Below are 18,138 nucleotides of genomic sequence, written 5' to 3'. Positions count from 1 at the left end.
GTACCAGCCATTCAAGCAATTCCAGACCTAAATGCAAACAAACTTGTTTCAAGAGGAAGTACCACAAATTACTGGAGAACCAAGAAAGGGTTTATCCTACCTGTGGGGGAAGGGTCTAAATTGTGCTTTGAGGGGATTTGGAAAGACCGAGGGGAGCAGAAAACAAGTTTAGGAAGCAAGACTTGTACAAAGGCTTGGAAAGTGGGAGCCACGAGGCGTCAGCTACGAGAAACAGTTTGGGTAGATTTGATTTTGATTTTGTCAGTTTAGGTTAGAGTGGCCCGGGTTTGATGAGATTATGGAATAAGATGGAAGATTGGCTGGAGCGCGCATTTAGAGTCCCGGTGCTAGGCTGAGCCGTTTGGACGTGATCCTAGAGGCAGCGGGATGATGGAGCTCTCTGAGCTTTATGATCCTTATTTCGGAAATCCTATGGAGGAAGTAGAGGGGTTGTATGTAGTCCTAGAGGCAGCAGGAGCAAACAGCAGGATGAAAGGGCTCGAAGTGCGCTTTATGATCTGATTTGATTTCGCTATGATTTGATCATAGGATAGGATTTTGAAAAATTGGATTCACTATTGAATGGTCAGAACTGGAAGGGAAGGTGAGCAGCACTGACACTGAGGAAAGGACTCAAGGGACTTTGGAATCAGAAGACCTGCTTGGAATCAGCCTGGGCAGCAGGGGGAGGTGGGGACCGCCAGGACAGACAGGACCAACTCCCGACCCGGCAGACTGGCGCTCAGTTCCCAAGCTGCTCTCTGAGAAGATGGGGGAGGGGAAAGAGAATTGGGAAACTTCCCGCTGGGACAACAAGCTTTACGTTAAGGAGAAGAAAGTTTCTCAGGATTCTACAGCTTTCGTTCTGCAGCAGAAACAGACGAGAAAGGGGGGAGGGGAGGGACGCGGGGAGTAAGGGTGCGAGTTGGAGACGGTCACACTCTCCGAGGATGGAAGAAGTTCCTTAAAAATGATTAGTCTTTTTACTCAACCAGCCGATGCTTGACTTAAAAGCACACGACAATAAAATGAAAAACTAGCAAGAAGGCTGGCATCAAACGCAACGGGCAATCGCAACAAGGCAGCCAAATACCAAAACGCAACAAAGTTACGCCTTACAAAGTCTTAAGAGAACAAATTCTGCTTTTGAAAGCACCAGGGAGAGCCTCGCGGAAGCAAGGCTTCTAAAAATTGATTTAAAACTCTCGATTGTTCCTCTCCACGGAAATCTTTAGTAAAAGGCGAAAGATTTATACGATCTGAAGAGAAACCAGAGTATAAGTGGCAGATTGAAGGGTCACCGGCCCGAGAGAAACCACTCCGGGTACACTCAAGGCGAGTTTCCACTGCGACTGCAAAGCATTATGAATATGCAGATAAGATGGAAAGTTCGATCCCGGGCAGTCGCCTGAGCCCTTAGGCAGTCGGAAACTACCCCCTCCCCCCCTCCGGCTGCTGATTTGTCCTTCACTCCCCAAGGGAACGTTGACTTCTAGGAGGTAAGGTCCAGACATGCCAGTGAGGGAAGGTTGTGCCTCACTTTCTCCTCTGGAGCCTTCTAAAGTCATTGGCAAGCCATACATAAGGATGATTGGAGATGGGTCCCTCCAGAGGAAGGCTTCCAGAGCCTCTACGTTACTCTCAAACGAGGCTCTAACAGTCAACCAAAGCCTCAGATTCGAATCCTGGCCCTACCATTGAAGCATTATATGCTATTAGACAGCCATTGGCCCCTTTCTGGGTTCTCAGTGGCATTTGAGGCCCCCTTCCAGTTCCAGCTTTACTTCTGCACTGCACTCCAATAATTGAGCCCAAGAATCTAAACTACTAAAGAACTCTCTTTCCAACAAGGACTTCTGGGAAAACTAGGAACCAGTTAGACAGAAAATAGGTAAGATCAGCATCTTACACCATATACACAATAAGCTCCAGATATCTGACCTAAACATAAAAGATGACAGTAAAACAAAGAGAGAGGTACATTTCACCATTATAGCAAGACAGAAAACTTATAACAAAAGATAAACTTATAAAAAGATCATTTTAATTACATAAAATGTTAAAGCTTTTGCCCAAACACTTGTAACAGGAAAACAAAATTTCACATCAGATACTTCTGACAAAATCCTGCTATCCAGGATATACAGAAAATTGACACAAGTGTGATTAAGATTCTTTCTCCAATAAATTAGAGAAAAGAGTTATGAATGAAAAGCACCAAAAAAAAGAAAGACTATCAATATCCTTGTGAAAAGTACTTAAAATCATTAGTAATAAAAATACCAATTTAACAATTCTGAAGTTTTGGCAAAAAATGATCACTAATGGTAATAATAGTCAATCCTCGGAAATGGCTTGTGGAGAGACAGGAAGACTTTGGAATTAGTTACCATCCCAATATTCTTCATGTCTTTGACCCCGCCGTCCCTTGATTCTGCATACACCCAAAGATGGTCAATATGATAGTGTCCAAATATTAATTATAACACTCACTATAATTAACAATATGTTACGATACATTATTTGGTAATAAACATCACTTGATGAACAATAACATCACTTGAATGATAACAATCTTTGTAGTAGCAAAAACCTGGACGCAATGTGGCAGGGAGGAATAACAACTACAACCGTGGTTTCTGACCACAATGAAATGTCACCGAACTATGAGAAATGACAGATGTAAGAAATACCGAGAAACCAGAGAAGCTTGTATAAACCCACACAGAGTAAAAAGTCAACAGAACCAGGACAATATGTACAGTGCTTGCAATGATATAAACACCAAAGGGAAGCCAACCTCAGAAACTCATTGGAAGGGTCAATCTTGATTCCACGTTAAAGGAAATCTCTGTCCCTGTGGAACATCCATCGTCTTGGTGGAGAGTTTGGGGAATATGGGGACAGAATATTACACAGACTGTCTCATAGATGTCATTCTGCAGGTAGGATTGGAAGCAGATTTTTCTTTGGTACAAGGGAGGATTAAAAGGAGAACCATATTGAGAAATGACTTTGGTTGTTTTTTAAAGATATAAATCAAAATTATTGCAAACTGGAGAAAAGGAAGCCAGGAGGCCAAAGAACCCTAAATATATGACATATGAAAATTGAATAAGCTTAGAGGGGAACATGAGAGCTGGCTTTCAAGGATTAAAAAGCACCAAGTTAAGCCGGGCTTCAGAAAAGACTTCCCAAGGATGGAACTGTCCCAAAGTGGGAAGGGCTGCCTCAAGGGGTGATAGGTTCCCTTTCCTCGAACTACTTGTCCAATAAATAATGGTCATTGAACAGATAAAGCCAAGGCTCCTTCCAACTCTCAAATTCTAGTTGTGGCTTAGGTAGCTATACCTGTGTAAGCCACAAGGTGTCACTCAAAGCTCTAACTGCCTCATTCCCATTGGCTTACACAGGGGCGGGCCCAGTCCGGAGCTACCTGCTCACCCACCACCGGCTGTGCGTTCTCAGAAAGTACTTAGTCTGCCCTTGGGACCCTTCCTTTAAAGCCTAAAATAAAGGATAAAATCCCCAAACAAAATCTCCCTTCCCTTCCCATTGTTTTCCCTCTCAGTTAAAGGCACTTAAAACATCGAAAATGAAAGTAGCTGAGAGTGGGTTAGCTCAGAAGCAGGGACTCCAGTGCTCCTGGTCAATGCCAAGTGGGATTTAAGGGCTTCCTCCATCTCGTTCCTTGTTTGGCCAAAAGAATAGAACCTTGCTGAGAACCAACAGAATGATCAAGTCTTCTCTGATTGAGTCAATAAGCATTTATTGTTTTTTAGTCATCTTTCAGTCATGTCCTACTCTTCTTGGCAAAGATACTAGATTGGTTTGCATTTTTTTTTCCAGTTTGTTTTACAGATGAGGAAACGGAGGCAAACAGGGTTAAGTGACTTTTCCAGGGTCACACAGTGAGCATCTGAGGCCAGATTTGAACCCAGGAAGATCCGAGCCTTCCTGAGTCCAGGTCTAATGCTCCATGCACTATGGTCCGCCAGACACAGTGCTAAGTGCTGGGAATACAAAAAAAAGCATAGAATAGTAATGAAAGTTAGCCTTTACATGACACTTTAAGGTCTCTTTTATCCAATACTCTCACTTTATCCTCACGACCAGGTTTCTGGGAGATGCTATTATCCTTCTTTGATAAATGAGGGAACTGGGGCCAGCAGAGCTTGCCCATAGCTGGCATTTCGGGTAGGATTTGAACTCAGGCCTTCCTGACTCAACTGCTGGGTTCTATCTACTGTGCCATATAGGTGCCCTCAAGTAGCTCACAGTCCAACAGACACAACATGTAATTGAGTAGTTATAATAAATGGCAGATAATTTCAGGGGCAAGACACTAGCTTCAAAGAAAAAATAAATATGGTCTCCCCAGGCCCCACACAAGCTCACCATGATACTCGGCGCTTGGCCAATCATTTGTTTGGTACTCCCCTGGCCAGCTCCAGAGAACTCTCCCCCTAATTTTGGTCTGGGGCTGCCCGAATAGTCCAGTGCCTCTCCCATGTATCCTCAGAGTGAACATAGCAATGGATGGGAAGTTCAGTAGCTGGTGCTGGTGGTAGAGGGTATAGGATAGCTAGCTACCCTTTCTGCTCAAGAACTGCTTCTCTCTTTGAATCATGCAAGTAATTAACTGGCCAGGACCTTCAGTTCCCCTCCCCTTCAGGGTGTTTGTAGGCTTAATATTTCTCAAACTTATGAGATACTTTCATTGATGGAATCACTTAAAGCAAAGAATGGAGTTAGAGATGCTGATGAGGTGTTAGAATGCTTGCCATGTCTTTAAGACAGCTGGAAGTTGCAGTGGATAGAGCACCAGCCCTTAAGTCAGGGGGATCTGAGTTCAAATGTGAGCTCAAACACAACCCTTCCCAGCTGTGTGACCCTGGGCAAGTCATTTAACCCTAATTGCCTCGAGAGTGGGAGGGAGGGGGAAGAGAAAAACTGTCTCTGAGGGCTTTAATAGCTGAGTGAGTTAGAGATTCAAAGTCTTAGCAAGCTTGGAGGCCAGCTGGGAGAGGAAGCGGCTTCAAGGAGCCTGACCCTGGCCATTGAACTCCAAGTTTAAGCCCACTTTGCCTATGGAACCTGAGTGGGCAGCTAGTCGGTTCGGTCATTAGTGTGTTGGGTCTGGAGTCAGGAAGACCTGAATTCAAATGTCTTGGGCACCAGCTCTGTGATCCTGGGCAATATAACCTCTTTCTGCCTCATTTTCTCAACTTCAAAATTGGGGTAATACTAGTACTTACCTCCCAGAATTGTTTCAAATTGAGATGACACTTGGAAAGGCTTAGCACATGCTTAATACATGCCTGGCACATACTGGGTACTTTTAAAATGCCTGTTTACTTCTTGAGTGTATTTCTGAAGGAACCTTAGGTTTAAGGGGGGAATGTTTCAGAGGTTTCCTATGTCACTTTAGGAAATGTCTTTGATAAGAAAAATAAAGTTCTGTCAGAGCATAAGGCATCCACGCACCCTCTGCCAGCCCCAAGACCACTCCTCTCTGCACTTTCATTCCCCGATGGTGCCTGATGATGCAGAATCTAGGCAAGGGAACACCCAGATCGGATGCCCAGCTTGGGACTGATGCAGGATCAGAGAATTACAAAAGGTCCAAGTTGGGAAGGATCTCCAGTCCAATCCATACATAAACCACTGAAGAAATGGTCACCTGTCCTCTGCTTCCTCCAAGGAAGGAGAGTTTTGGGGGGCAGCACTTCTCACTCTGGGATCATTCTTCCTTATATCCAACCCAAATCTTTTTTTAAATTATTTGTATATATAGCTTTTTATTTACACGTTATATGCCTGGGTAATTTTACAGCATTGACAATTGCCAAACCTTTTGTTTCAACTTTTCCCTTCCTTCCCCCCTCCCTCTCCCCCAGATGGCAGATACATGTTAAATACAATATATGTATACATATCCATAGTTATTTCGCTTCACAAGAAGAATCGGACTTTGAAGTAGTGTACAATTAGCCTGTGAAGGAAATCAAAAATGCAGGCGAACAAAAATAGAGGGATTGGGAATTCTATATTATGGTTCACACTCATTTCCCAGAGTTCTTTCGCTGGGTGTAGCTGGTTCAATTCATCACTGCTCTATTGGAATTGATTTGGTTCATCTCATTGTTGAAGAGGGCCCCGTCCATTAGAATTGATCCTCAGATAGTATTGTTATTGAAGTATATAATCTCCTGGTCCTGCTCATTTCACTCAGCATCAGTTCCTGTCAGTCTCTCCAGGCCTTTCTGAAATCATCCTGCTGGTCATTTCTTACAGAATAATAATATTCCATAACATTCATATACCATAACTTATTCAGCCACTCTCCAACTGATGGGCATCCACTCAGTCTCCAGTTTCTTGACATTACAAAAAGAGCCACCACAAACATTTTTGCTCCTTTCCCTCCTTTAAGATCTCTTTGCAACCCAAATCTTTTCAATCTGCCCCCTTCCCCCTCCCCCAACTGCTGGTTCAGGTGTGAGATTTAAATCCTTGGAAAGGCAACTGAACAAACCTCATCTCTCCCCCATGTGAAGGTCTTCAGATACTCTCGTTGAACAGCTCTTCCCAGAAGCTCCATTAAAGGAGGATCCCAGGCTGTTCATCTTTTCATTTCCTACCAGGCCGTACTCCTCTGGATTATCCCACCCTGCTTCCAGGCTGGGCACCTTTTTTCCCATTCCCCTTTCAGTTTCCATTGTTGAGTTGTCTAATGAGTCAGAATGTAAGCTCATGGAAGACAGGGACTTTTTGTTTATACTTATATACTCAGTTCTTAGCACAGTTTTTAATAAAATGCTTGTTGACTTATTGAAGACAGTGATGGATGGATCAGTCATGTTCCCCTGAGCCTTCTCTCCGTTAAACACGCCCAATTTCTTTAGCTGATCTGCCTATGATACAGACTCCAGGCCCTTTTCTATTCTGGCTGTCAGTTTCCTTCCGTATCTGTCCTCCTGAAATCTTGGTGCTCAGAACTGATCCCAGTCCGCTAGATGAGGGCTAACTAGCAAGAGGCCAGTGGGATTCCCGATCCCTGGAAGCACCGCCTCTCTTAATGAAGTCCAAGAGGGTTGTTAGTGCCACACTGCCCTGCTGCTTGTGGCTCACCAGCATCCTCAGATCACTTTCAGAAGAGTTGGATTAATTTAGATCAAAAAGTCAAAGGGAAGGCTAGGATCAGAGGCGCCTTTGTTCTCCCTAGCTGCATTTGGGAGCCCTGGGGAGAAGAGGGGCCGAGTAGCTAGATCAGTGCAGGGGTAAGTTTTCTGAATTTGGGGAAACTGTGAGTGCTGGGCCCCTGAGATGCCTGGTGACCCAGGAGCCAGGTAGGGGCAGGCTCCAGGAATGGAGGTTTTGCCTTTGGGATTAGAGCTTTGAGATCCTTCCTTTCCTGTGCCCCTCCCCATGCAGCCATCGAGCTGATCAAGGACCTCATCAAAACTGACATCCGGACTGCCCTACTTAAAGGGCTGGTTGGGCTCCTGAGACCATCAGCCAAAGACACCTCCAAGCTTCAGCCCAAGGTCTTAGAAGGTGAGTTGGGCCTCCTAGGCAGTCCCCAACAGGATTTATCCACTCAGCCAGAGTCCATCCCTGCTTTCTCTTCCTCCCTTCCACAGATCCAACAGTATTTCAGGTCTCTGGACACCTTCCTGTGTTTCTGCAGCAAGCTGCAGCTGCCAAGACCATTGGGTAAGCCCCCTTTAACACCCCCCAGTACCCTTGGAGCTAAGACACCTCCCAAACATCAGCCCCTGCCATGGTAGGAAGGAGGGCTTCAAGGAGGGAGGAGGAGGAAATGGTCTGAGCTTTGCTCTGGCCTTGTTGCCCCCACCCATATTCTGGGCCTCCCTCAGAGATGGCTCTATCTGGCCCCCAGCCCTTTCCCCATCACTGTCAGAAACCTTGGCTCCCCGAGCTCTGGACCAGCACGAGGAGATAGAACTCCCGGGACTTGGAGTCAGAAAGCTTTAGTTCTGAAAGCATCAGCCCCAACTGGCTGGGCAATCACATGCCCTTGGGGGGCCCGTTTCCTTGGTTGTAACAGGGCTGTTTAGCTTCCATAGCCTTCTTCTTAGGTTGGTGAGTTGGGGTAGAGATTGACTCTGGGAACAAAGTCCATAAAATATATGCCCTAAAGATGACCATGGGGGGAGGCGGGGGAGAAGGATGACTGGGGCCAGAGTCCTCATCAGCAAGGCAACTTCCAGCTTGGTCTGGCTCTCAGGCCATCCTCCCCCAATATTCTGAGCAGGGTAGGGGACCGGACTCCTTCCCAGACAGCCCAGACCACTCCAAGTCGGCTCCATTTGCATTAAGGATTTTCCAGTGACTGGGCTCAACCTCCCTGCTGCTTCCCCTCATCCCTCCTGGCTCTGCTCCCCCCGCCTCCCGAGATCCAAGCACAGTTCTTCAGCTCTTGTGTCCCTTCCTCACCTCAAATCTCCTCCTCTCCAGGCGAAATACCCCGACTCCTCCAGCAAGCCCCACGTAGCTGCTCTTAAGCCTCATGGCAGAGCAGGTGGTGAAGAGGAGTAAGGGACCAGTTGTGGGAAGCAGCCTGAGCAAATGCACTGAGGTGGGAGAGGATGGATTTGTTGGGGAGTGTGAAGTGAAGAGTTGTATGAGCTTATCTTGGAAAAGTAGGACAAGACATGGCTCCCCATCCCGCCAAAGCTCTAGGGCAGGACTTTGGGTGACTTGGCCAAACTCCTCCTCCTTAACCCCAGATTTTGGAATTCGATTGCCCTCCTAGTGACACTGAGGATCCCTTCTCCTGGATAATCCCACCTCTTTAAATTTTCAGAAAACTCCTCCTCTCGGCCATCCCCCTCCTCTCCTGATTGTCCCCCTCCTCTTCAACTGCTCCTCAGTCTTCTTTTCTGGATCCTACTCCAGAGCACGCCCTCTAACTCTGGCTCTCCCTTGTGCCGGGCCCTCTTCTCCCTCTATACTACTTTACCTGGCTGTCCTGGCTCTCATGAGTTCAGTTCTCTCTCCACTGACGGCTCTCAGATAGACCTGCCCAGCCCTTCTCTCTCCTGACCCAAAGCAGGTACTGCCTCCAACTGCCTGTTGAACATTTTGAATGGGACATCTTAAACTCAGCATGTCCGGAACTGGCTCTTTACTTTTCCTCCCAAACCCTCCTAACTTTCCTGGTGCTATGGACACCATCATCCTCCCATCACCTCCATATCCACTCACCTGCCCCATCTCATTGGCTTTACCTTCACACCCCGCCTTTCTCTTCTCTGGCAGCGACCACAACCTGAGAAGCCTCACGCTTGGACCATCATGGCCACGGCCATCCTGTCGGCTGTCAAACTGATCCTTCTAATCTGTCTCTGACACACTCGCTCTCTCCGTTCAGTCAGTTCCAGGGGTTCTCTATCACCTCCAGGAGCAATATTCGAATCCTAAATTTGGCCTGAAAACCTTCCATAACCTGGCCCCTTCCTACCTCTCCAGTCTTCCTGTACTTCACTCCCCAGGTCAGTGACAACACTGGCCTCCTGGCTCCTGACTTTTTTTTGAGACCATCAGAGTTAAGGGACTTGCCCAGGGTCACACAGCTAGTAAGAGTGAAGGTCAGATTGAACTCAGGTCCTCCACAAACTCCACTTCCTAACTCTGGGTGTTTTCTCTGGCTGTGCTCCCTGCCTGGAGTGTCCTCCTTCCTTAGATCTACCTCCTAGCTTCCCCACTTTCCTTCAAGTCCCAGCTAAACTCCCACCTTGTCCAGGAAGCCTTTCCCAATCCCTCTCAGTCCGGTGCCTTTCCTCTGAGATCATCTCCTACCTATCCTGGGGGTAGAATTCTGCTCCTGTCACCTCCCCCATTAGCTTGTGCACCCTCCAGGGCAGGATCTGCCTTTGAATCTCCAGGGCTTAGCCATGACCCCCAGAAGGGGCTTCAAATGTCTGGGCCCAGCCCTGCCACTTAGTGCCGGCCACAGTCTGACTCGGGAACCCCTGGGCCTGGAAAGGGCATTGGCTGAGCCGACCCCAAGGCTTGCTCTCACCAGGGCCCTTCCCACAGGATCATATCTCGGAAGTCCATGTCCGTGGCAGAGGAGCTGTTGTCCCTGCAGGTGATCAGTGAGCTGATGTTCGCCATGGGCAACCGGGACCACAGCAACAGCCAGCGGCTGGCCAGCCTCACCCTGGAGGTCAGGGGGCAAGGGCTTCAGGGACAGGCTGGAGCTGGGGAACAGAGCCATGGGGAGGGGAATCCTGGGATTGTACCCGGGGGACAGGGGCCTGGAGAGGGGAGCCCTGGGATTAGAACCTGAGGGAGAGGGACCTAGGGAGGAGAGCCCTGGGATTGGAACCTGGGGTACAGGGGCCTGGAGAGGGGAACCCTGGGATTGGAACCTGGGGTACAGGGGCCTGGGGAGGAGAACCCTGGGATTGGAACCTGGGGTACAGGGGCCTGGGGAGGAGAACCCTGGGATTGGAACCTAGGGTACAGGAGCCTGGAGAGGGGAACCCTGGGATTGGTACCCAGGGGACAGGGGCTTGGAGAGGGGAACCCTGGGATTAGAACCTGAGAGAGAGGGACCTAGGGAAGAGAACCCTGGGATTGGAACCTGGGGAACAGGGGCCTGGAGAGGGGAACCCTGGGATTAGAACCTGGGGGAGAGGGACCTAGGGAGGAGAGCCCTGGGATTGGAACCTGGGGTACAAGGGCCTGGAGAGGGGAACCCTGGGATTGGAACCTGGGGTACAGAGGCCTGGGGAAGAGAACTCTGGGATTGGAATCTGGGGTACAGGAACCTGGAGAGGGGAACCCTGGGATTGGTATCCGGGGGACAGGGGCCTGGAGAGGGGAACCCTGGGACTGGTACCCGGGGGACAGGGGCCTGGAGAGGGGAACCCTGGAATTAGAACCTAAGGGAGAGGGACCTAGGGAGGAGAGCCCTGGGATTGGAACCTGGGGTACAGGGGCCTGGAGAGGGGAACCCTGGGATTGGAACCTGGGGTACAGGGGCCTGGGGAAGAGAACCTTGGGATTGGAACCTGGGGTACAGGGGCCTGGAGAGGGGAACCCTGGGATTGGAACCTGGGGTACAGGGGCCTGGGGAGGAGAACCCTGGGATTGGAACCTGGGGTACAGGAGCCTGGAGAGGGGAACCCTGGGATTAGTATTTGGGGAGGAGGCTGAGACCACGTCCAGCATCTGCCTCCATTCGCTTCTCTTTCTCTGCAGTACTTTGTCCAGACATTCCCCATAGTGGAGGAGCATGTGCAAACGGCCATGGGGGATACCCTGTTTCAGCTTTTCATGGTGATCTTCCCCCCCCCTTCTGTTTCCCCCTTCCACCCCTCCACCCCCTATCCCTCCAGAGGCTCAGGGCCAGCCACCCCTGGGCTCACTTAGGCTTCTCTAGGCTTTGTTCCCCACCCCCACCCCCACCCCCACCCCCGGGCCCATCTCAGCCCTTGCATTTCCTTGGTAGGCGTCTAGTTGGCTCTTGACTTCTACCGGCTCTGTGCCTCCTCAGGAGGCTGGGCTGGAACCTGAGCGCACCTTGGTGCTCTTGGGCTAGTGAACTCAGTGCTTCAGCTCTCAGCTGTCTCTGGGGCTCCCGCCATGGGCCCCGGCAGCCCAATCCCGATGGGAACAACTTCCCGGAAGGCCGGGCCTGGGGGCAGGCCCCTTCCCCACAGTGCCCTTGTCCCCATCCCAAAGTTTAACACCATTTCCCAGGACAACGCGGAGGACTTGTACTTGATTGTGGACAACATCCAGGCCGACGTCCTGGCCTCCAACAAGGTCAACATCCCTTTCGGTGAGAAAACTGCAAGTTCAGGAAGGGGATTCAGCTGGGAAGGGAGTGCGGCCGGGGGACTCACACCTGTCTCTGACTTACAGTCTTCGTCTCCCCGACTCCCTGGGAGGGCCTCAAAGTCCCCACGTCTGGGGAAGAAGAGGACAAGAAAGAGGAGGTGGCTAAGAAGAGTGAAAAGCAGACAAAGTTCCTCTGAAATTGCCCCACCTCTGGCCTAGTACCCCTCACCCCTGCCGGCGGCCACCCGCTAAAGTGGGGAAAGAGGAGGCTACTGAGGCCAGAGGTGCAGAAGCAGCTCTGGGGACTCCCCATCCTGGGGTTCCACGGCTGCCCCTTCGCTGCCCCTCCAATCTCTGTGCTTCTGAGGAATGTGAGCCCAATGAATGGAGCCCAGGCAATGAACAATGTCCTTTCTTGGTGTGTGTGCATTTTGTGGGGGTGTCCATGTTCCTTTCACCAGTCCCTGCCAGTTTGGATAAGGGTCAGATGTGACGGCCTTGCCCTCTGAGCTTAGAATTCTTTCCCTTTCCCTACTTGCTCATCTTGACTGAACCTTAGAGGAAAAGCACTGAATTAAGAGGGACTGGGAAAGGCTTCCTGGAGAAGGTGGGGGTTTAGTTGGGACTCAAAGGAAACCAGGGAAGTCAAGATTTAGGTCCAGCCTTCAGAGACTGAAACTTGGGAAGTTTGAAATGTTCCCCTTACTACACTGGGTGATATCTCCCCTCCCTAAGACCCAAGTCTCTCCCTTCAGAGTTTAAAAAAAAAAAGATGGCAGTGTGAGAGGAAGCATTAGAGTACAGATCTTCCTTCGAATCTTTTCAACAAAGAATGCATCAGGCTGAATGTTGAAGGGAAAAGCCAAGAAGATACAGTGAGTCATTTTTCCAGCCTAGGGCAGCTCAAGGAGATGAATAGGGAAAGGCGTGAGGACATGAGGGAGGAGATCAGGTCCTGAGTGTGCATGGTGGTGGATCTGGAATGAATGCAAGCATTGGCCCCAGCTGTATACTGAGGAAGAAATAAGTTCAGTGGAGGAACCAGTAATTTTGTGGCTCTGAACCTAGAAGCAGCATCTCAGACTGAAGGGGAGCTTCCCAGGCGGCCAATAGTAGCTGAGTCTAGGAGTGGTCTGCTGAAACTTCCAATTATAAACAAGCTGATAGACCTAAACCTGGGTCAGTAACTTGCATAGAGTTTAGACCAGAAGGGCCGTAAACAGACTCCCAAATCACATGACTGACACTAATCAAAGTATACAGGCCCCCAATCTCAAGCAAAAGGATTTAAGAGAAAAGGAACTCAGGGCAGATTCCTACCCAGAAGCATGCAAAGCCTAAAAGTAACAAAAAGTCCAAAGACACGGAGACTACAAGAATGAGGAAACAAAAAAAGAACCTGACCTGACCATAGTTACTGTAGTGACGGGTGTTCAAGACATAGAGAATCAAAAATAAACACACACACACACACACACACACAGCCTCAAATATAAATGTAGTTCAGAGCAAGTCCAAAAAGAATTCCTAGAAGAATGAAAACAAGAGTTAAAGGTATTAAGCTACTTCCTAACCAGATGGTACCTTTCATTACCCAGTTGCCTCAACGACTCTTCGGAGTCTCCCAGAGGAGATCGTCACCACACCCAATGAAGGTTGCAGCAGGCACACTTTATTTGGTATAGCTCATGATATCTCCCATGATGTCTCCCTCTCTCCCTCATCCCTTGCCCCTTATATCTTCCCCCAACCGTCCTCCGTTTCCCTCATGGTCACATGCCTCAGCAACAGTCCTTCCAGCGGAGGGAATGCTTGCCCTGTTCTCGGCATGTACTCAATGCGTGACTTTGTGACTTATTTCTCTTGCTGGAACACCTAGTGCACACCTGTCAGCAGAATACCGGCCGGGACCTCAACCTCATTCTGGTTTGTACTGTTAGCCAAGGCATTGTGTTATGGGGTCATGGGAAACAGGTGGGGTAGGAGGTTTCAGGGCCCAACATAAAGGTCCTAAAAAAGATTTCTTAAAACCAAAAGAGAATAGAAGAATGATAAAAGAGGCAAAAGCTAGGAAAGATATGAAAGAGAATTAACAGCTTAAAAAAAAAATCAAAGAAAATCAAAGAAAATAAGTCCTTGAAAACTAGATTTGGCCAAGTGGAAGTTAATGATTCCATGAGCCATCAAAAAATAATTAAATAAAAGTCAAAAGACTGAAAACATGGAAGAAAATTTCATAGGAAAAACTGATCTGAAAAACAGATTGAGGAAAGATTCTTTAAGATTCACTGGATAAATTCCAATAGACTTGTGATGGAGAGAGTCATCTACATCCATAAAGAGAATTGTCAGGACTGAATGTGGATCACAACATAGTATTTTCATCTCTTCTGTTGTTTGCTTGCTTGTTTTCTCATTTTTTCCCTTTTTGAGCTGATTTTTCTTGTGCAGCATGATAATTGTAGAATTATGTATAGAAGAATTGTACATGTTTTATCTATGTTGGAATACTTGCTGTCTAAGGGAGAGGGTGGGGGAAGGGAGGGAGAAAAAGTCTGGAACACAAAGTTTTGCAAGGATGAATGTTAAAAACTATGCGTATATTTCGAAAATAAAAAGCTAAAAAATATTAAAATGGAAATTTACAAAAGAATTACTAGATTACTTGAAAGCCATAAACAAAGGAAAATAACAACAAAAACCTAGATCTATTTCAAGAAATCCTAAAAGGAAACTACCCAGATATCTTTGAACCAGAGAGCAAATTAGAAATTTAAAAAATCCAAAAGTTATCTCCTGAAAAAACACCACAATGAAACCTCCCAAGAATATTATTGTTAAAAGGCAGAGATCTCAAGTGAAGAGAAGAATACTGCAAATAACGAGAAAGAAAGAATTCAAGTACCAAAGAGTCACAATTGGGATCACATAATATTGGGGCCTGGAGAAGGAACAAAAAGGATTATTTTACATAATCAAGATACACAAGTAGACATCTAACATCTACACAAATTAGCAGGGGGCAGGGGAGTGGCCGATATTTGAAATTCACTGTCATCTGAATTGGTCAAAAGAGGAATGCATACACGTAATTGGGTAAAGAATTAAATTTCACTCTACAGGGTAAATGAGAGAAATCCATTGGGAAGGGAAAATTAATGGAGACAGAGATTAAGCAAAACAAATTTTAAGCAAATACCATAAGTTTGTAGCTCTTTTTGTAGTAGGAAATAATGGGAACCTGGGAAGTGCCCCTCAGTGGGGGAATGAATGAACAAAGGATAGCACATAAATGTGATAGAAGGCCGTTGTGTTAGACTCCTATCAGCTTAATGACCAATCAGGATTCCCTATGAGCAATGTGTGGTTGGTTTTCAAAAACTGAGTATAAGATTTCACATTTTTCTCAACTAACTTTCACATTATTCAATTGAGTTGGATGTTTTAGCCTGTTGAGATCTTTTTGAATCCTTTTAGTTGTTTTAAATTAAATTTTATTTTATTTTTTAAACAAAGATCATTCTTTTCCTCCTACTTTCTTCACCTTGACCTCCACTGGGTCACTGGGAAAAAAAGAAAAAACAATTCCCGTTGTAAAGATTTATGGGCAAGTAAAACAAAATTTCTTACTGGTCACGTCAAAGAAAGTCTCCGTTCTCAATCTGAAGCCATTGCTTCTCCAGCACGAAGTGGGCATTTTTTGTCACAAGCTCTGCCATCTACCTCCCAATATAGAGGAAGGATTCAGGGAGCGGACTGAAATAAATACTTTTTAGGATATGGTCAATGTGGAAATTTGCTGCCATTGATTAAACATGGGTGTAATGGGTCTTGTTTTTTGTGTGTGCTCAATAGTGGGGAGGGCGGGTAAAATCATGAATCAGCATATGGGGAAAAATATGTGGGTGTATATATGTTCATATATACCTAATGCATATATAGAAGAGGGAAGGGGGAAGGAGGAGGAGGTGGGAGAGGCAGAGACAGAAAAGGAGAGGAAAGCGAGGAGAGGGGAAAGGGAGAGAAGAGGGGAAAGGAAACAGAGACTAGTGGGGAGAAAGCGTGGGGAGGAGGGAAAGGGAGAGAGAAAGGGGGGGGAGGAGAGAGAGGAGAGAAAAACAATCAGAGACACGAGAAAGAGACAGGGGAAGAACTCTTGTCAAGACAATGACCAGCCACAGTTCTGAGGATCCCACCCCTCCCCCCCATGGATTTCACCCCTGCTCGGCCAGCGGGCACGTCATTTAATAACACAATCATGGATTTGTAAGCACAGGAATGGTTGGGAAACAGCAAAGCCAGCTTCCAGCCAGCAGCCCGGGATATGGGGGTCGCAGCGGGGCGCTTCCCGCCTTCTAACAGCCCCTCCCAGCAGAGGCTCTCAAATGGCTGTGTTAACGTCGCCCGTGTCTGTGGGGAACTCCAAGGCCGCCCCCTCCGGGAAGCCTCGGTCTCTCCCTCGGGGCCAGTGCCGTTTCTGTACCCGCTCTCTCCTTCCCTGGGCTTCCCCGAGCTTTAATAAACTAATGTCAACGTCTCAAATTCCGAACTCACGTGGACCCAGTGGAGGAGGGAGGCGGCGTGTTGGGGTCACTGCGGGGTGAGGGTGGGGACTTAAGGGACGTAGAGTCCGGAAGCGGAGAGAAATCTGGGGCCGCGGCAGAACTACATTTCCCAGGAGGCGCGGCGCGGCGCACCGTGACAAGAGGCGGAAACGTGTAGACGCAGACGCAGGACGCAGGACGCAGGCGCGCGGGATTTAAACGGCGGCGGTTGGTACAGGCTAGACTTGGACGCGACGGCGGCCATCCCTGCTGCTATCGTCTCAGCCGCTGCTACCTGGAAGCTTGCCCGACCCCGAACCCCCTTCGCTGCCCGACTTGTCTCTCGCCCAACGGGCTCGCCATGGATGCTACTCTGCTTGCCCGCCTGCTCCCCGGCCTTGCCATCAAGATCCAGAGAAGCAACGGTGAGGGGGCGGGGCCGGGGCGGGGCTTGCATTGCACGTGGGCGTGGCCCTGTGGGAGGGGTGGGGCAAGGACTAGTGGGCAGCGGGCGTGGGGGCAGCTGGCGTGGGGCTGGGTTGGGCGAGGAGGTGGCGGCCATGGCCGGGACTCAGGCATCTTCCAGTGGATTTGGGGGGCGGGCATTCAAGCTGTCATGGCTGGGGGACCCTCTCCCTTGAGGTCTGGATCTCCCCTCCAAGAGTTCATTTCCACACTTCCCAGGCCAGTGGTGTCAGTCTGTGGCGGGGAGAGTGGGAGCGGGCCCCAAAGAGGAGGGAGGGGGAAAAGGAAAAGGAGACTGAGAAGGAAGGGAAACAGAAGGGGAGGGGGAGGGGGAGGAGGGAGAGGCAATTACTCCAGATGGTGTGAATGTGCTTTGGGCTCAGCCTGGGCTTCCAAGTCTCCTGGGAGAGGGGCCTCCTTGCTTACCCAGGGGTCAGGCCAAAGGGAAGGGCTTTACTTGGTCCCTTCTTAAAAGGGCTGTTTACGCGGGCAGTCTGTTTGGCTTTGGGCAGTGGGCTCTCTTACCTGTACTGCCAAGGGGCTGGGACCCATCCCCTTGCTTGCCTGGAGCCATTGTGACCAAGAGTGTGACCACATTGTCTGTGGGTGCTGGAGGTTAAAGTGCTGGCTGGCATGGCCTACGGGCCACGGCCCGGGGCTAGATCTTGTGTGAGGGAATTCTTGGATTCCCAGAAGGGCCGTGCAGGATATGTGCTTAATAAATGTGGAACCAAGGGGACGGGCAAAGATGGCTTGTGAATCAGGGATAGGGAGGACCTGTGGCAGCTCTGAGCGTACCCTGAGGCTCCCACCCTCCAATGTCACTCTCCTTGAGGGCTTGCTTGGAGCCCGCCAAAGCTCCACTAGCTAAAAGAAGAGCTTCTCGCGGCCCATCTCCCATTCCTCCGGCCCGAGGGGGGCTTACTCCCTCTTTCTGGGCATCATCTTGAGGGGGAGGGATGGGGGGCGCTGGCTAGCCCTCGGACCCCACGGAGGATGGCCTTGATTTGGTTGATCCTTCCTTACACTTGCGTCTCCCTTTCCTCTTTAGGCTTGATTCATAGCGCCAATGTCATGACAGTAAATCTGGAGAGATCCTCTGTCTCAGTGGAATGGGCAGAAGGTGGCTCTACCAAAGGCAAAGAGGTGAGTGGGCAGTGCTGACTCATTTACGGAGCCCCTTCTCCCCAGGGCAGTCTGACTTGGGCCTCATGATTTCTTTTTCCTCCCTCCCTCCATGCGCTGTGCAGACAGCAGAAATCACCCCATGAAAGGGATCTCCGTCCGAGTTGCCAACATTTAACCCGCA

At 48.9% G+C, this 18,138-nt stretch overlaps 2 protein-coding genes and 1 non-coding gene across 6 annotated transcripts in view; 2 read left to right on the top strand and 1 right to left on the bottom strand.

Moving 5' to 3' along the window:
• Positions 1–12,230, top strand: part of ARMH1 (armadillo like helical domain containing 1) — a 44,579-nt gene extending 32,349 nt beyond the window's left edge. For both annotated transcript variants that reach the window (XM_051999883.1, XM_051999882.1), the window contains 6 exons: positions 7,438–7,560; positions 7,647–7,719; positions 10,069–10,198; positions 11,239–11,316; positions 11,740–11,821; positions 11,905–12,230. In XM_051999883.1, coding sequence (XP_051855843.1) covers positions 7,438–7,560; positions 7,647–7,719; positions 10,069–10,198; positions 11,239–11,316; positions 11,740–11,821; positions 11,905–12,017 — 599 coding nt within the window. In that variant the 3' untranslated portion in view covers positions 12,018–12,230. The remainder of the gene's footprint in view (positions 1–7,437; positions 7,561–7,646; positions 7,720–10,068; positions 10,199–11,238; positions 11,317–11,739; positions 11,822–11,904) is intronic.
• LOC127563532 (U5 spliceosomal RNA) lies at positions 1,164–1,279 on the bottom strand. The gene has a single exon (XR_007953990.1). It is a non-coding gene; the product is annotated as a U5 spliceosomal RNA (small nuclear RNA).
• A 4,375-nt stretch (positions 12,231–16,605) lies between the features above and the next one.
• KIF2C (kinesin family member 2C) overlaps positions 16,606–18,138 on the top strand; it is a 33,128-nt gene continuing 31,595 nt past the window's right edge. Inside the window, exons 1-2 of one of the 3 annotated variants that reach the window (XM_051999866.1) lie at positions 16,606–16,789; positions 17,881–17,975. In XM_051999866.1, the coding sequence (XP_051855826.1) occupies positions 16,726–16,789; positions 17,881–17,975 (159 nt within the window). In that variant the 5' untranslated portion in view covers positions 16,606–16,725. Of the gene's footprint in view, positions 16,790–16,902; positions 17,053–17,880; positions 17,976–18,138 lie in introns of those variants that run through there. The other 2 variants (XM_051999867.1, XM_051999868.1) reach the window with 2 other exon arrangements.

This window comes from Antechinus flavipes, chromosome 4, assembly GCF_016432865.1.
Source record: "Antechinus flavipes isolate AdamAnt ecotype Samford, QLD, Australia chromosome 4, AdamAnt_v2, whole genome shotgun sequence".
Taxonomy (NCBI): domain Eukaryota; kingdom Metazoa; phylum Chordata; class Mammalia; order Dasyuromorphia; family Dasyuridae; genus Antechinus; species Antechinus flavipes.
The sequence above is the reverse complement of the archived record's forward strand: the minus strand, read 5'-3'. Positions and strand labels throughout refer to the sequence as shown.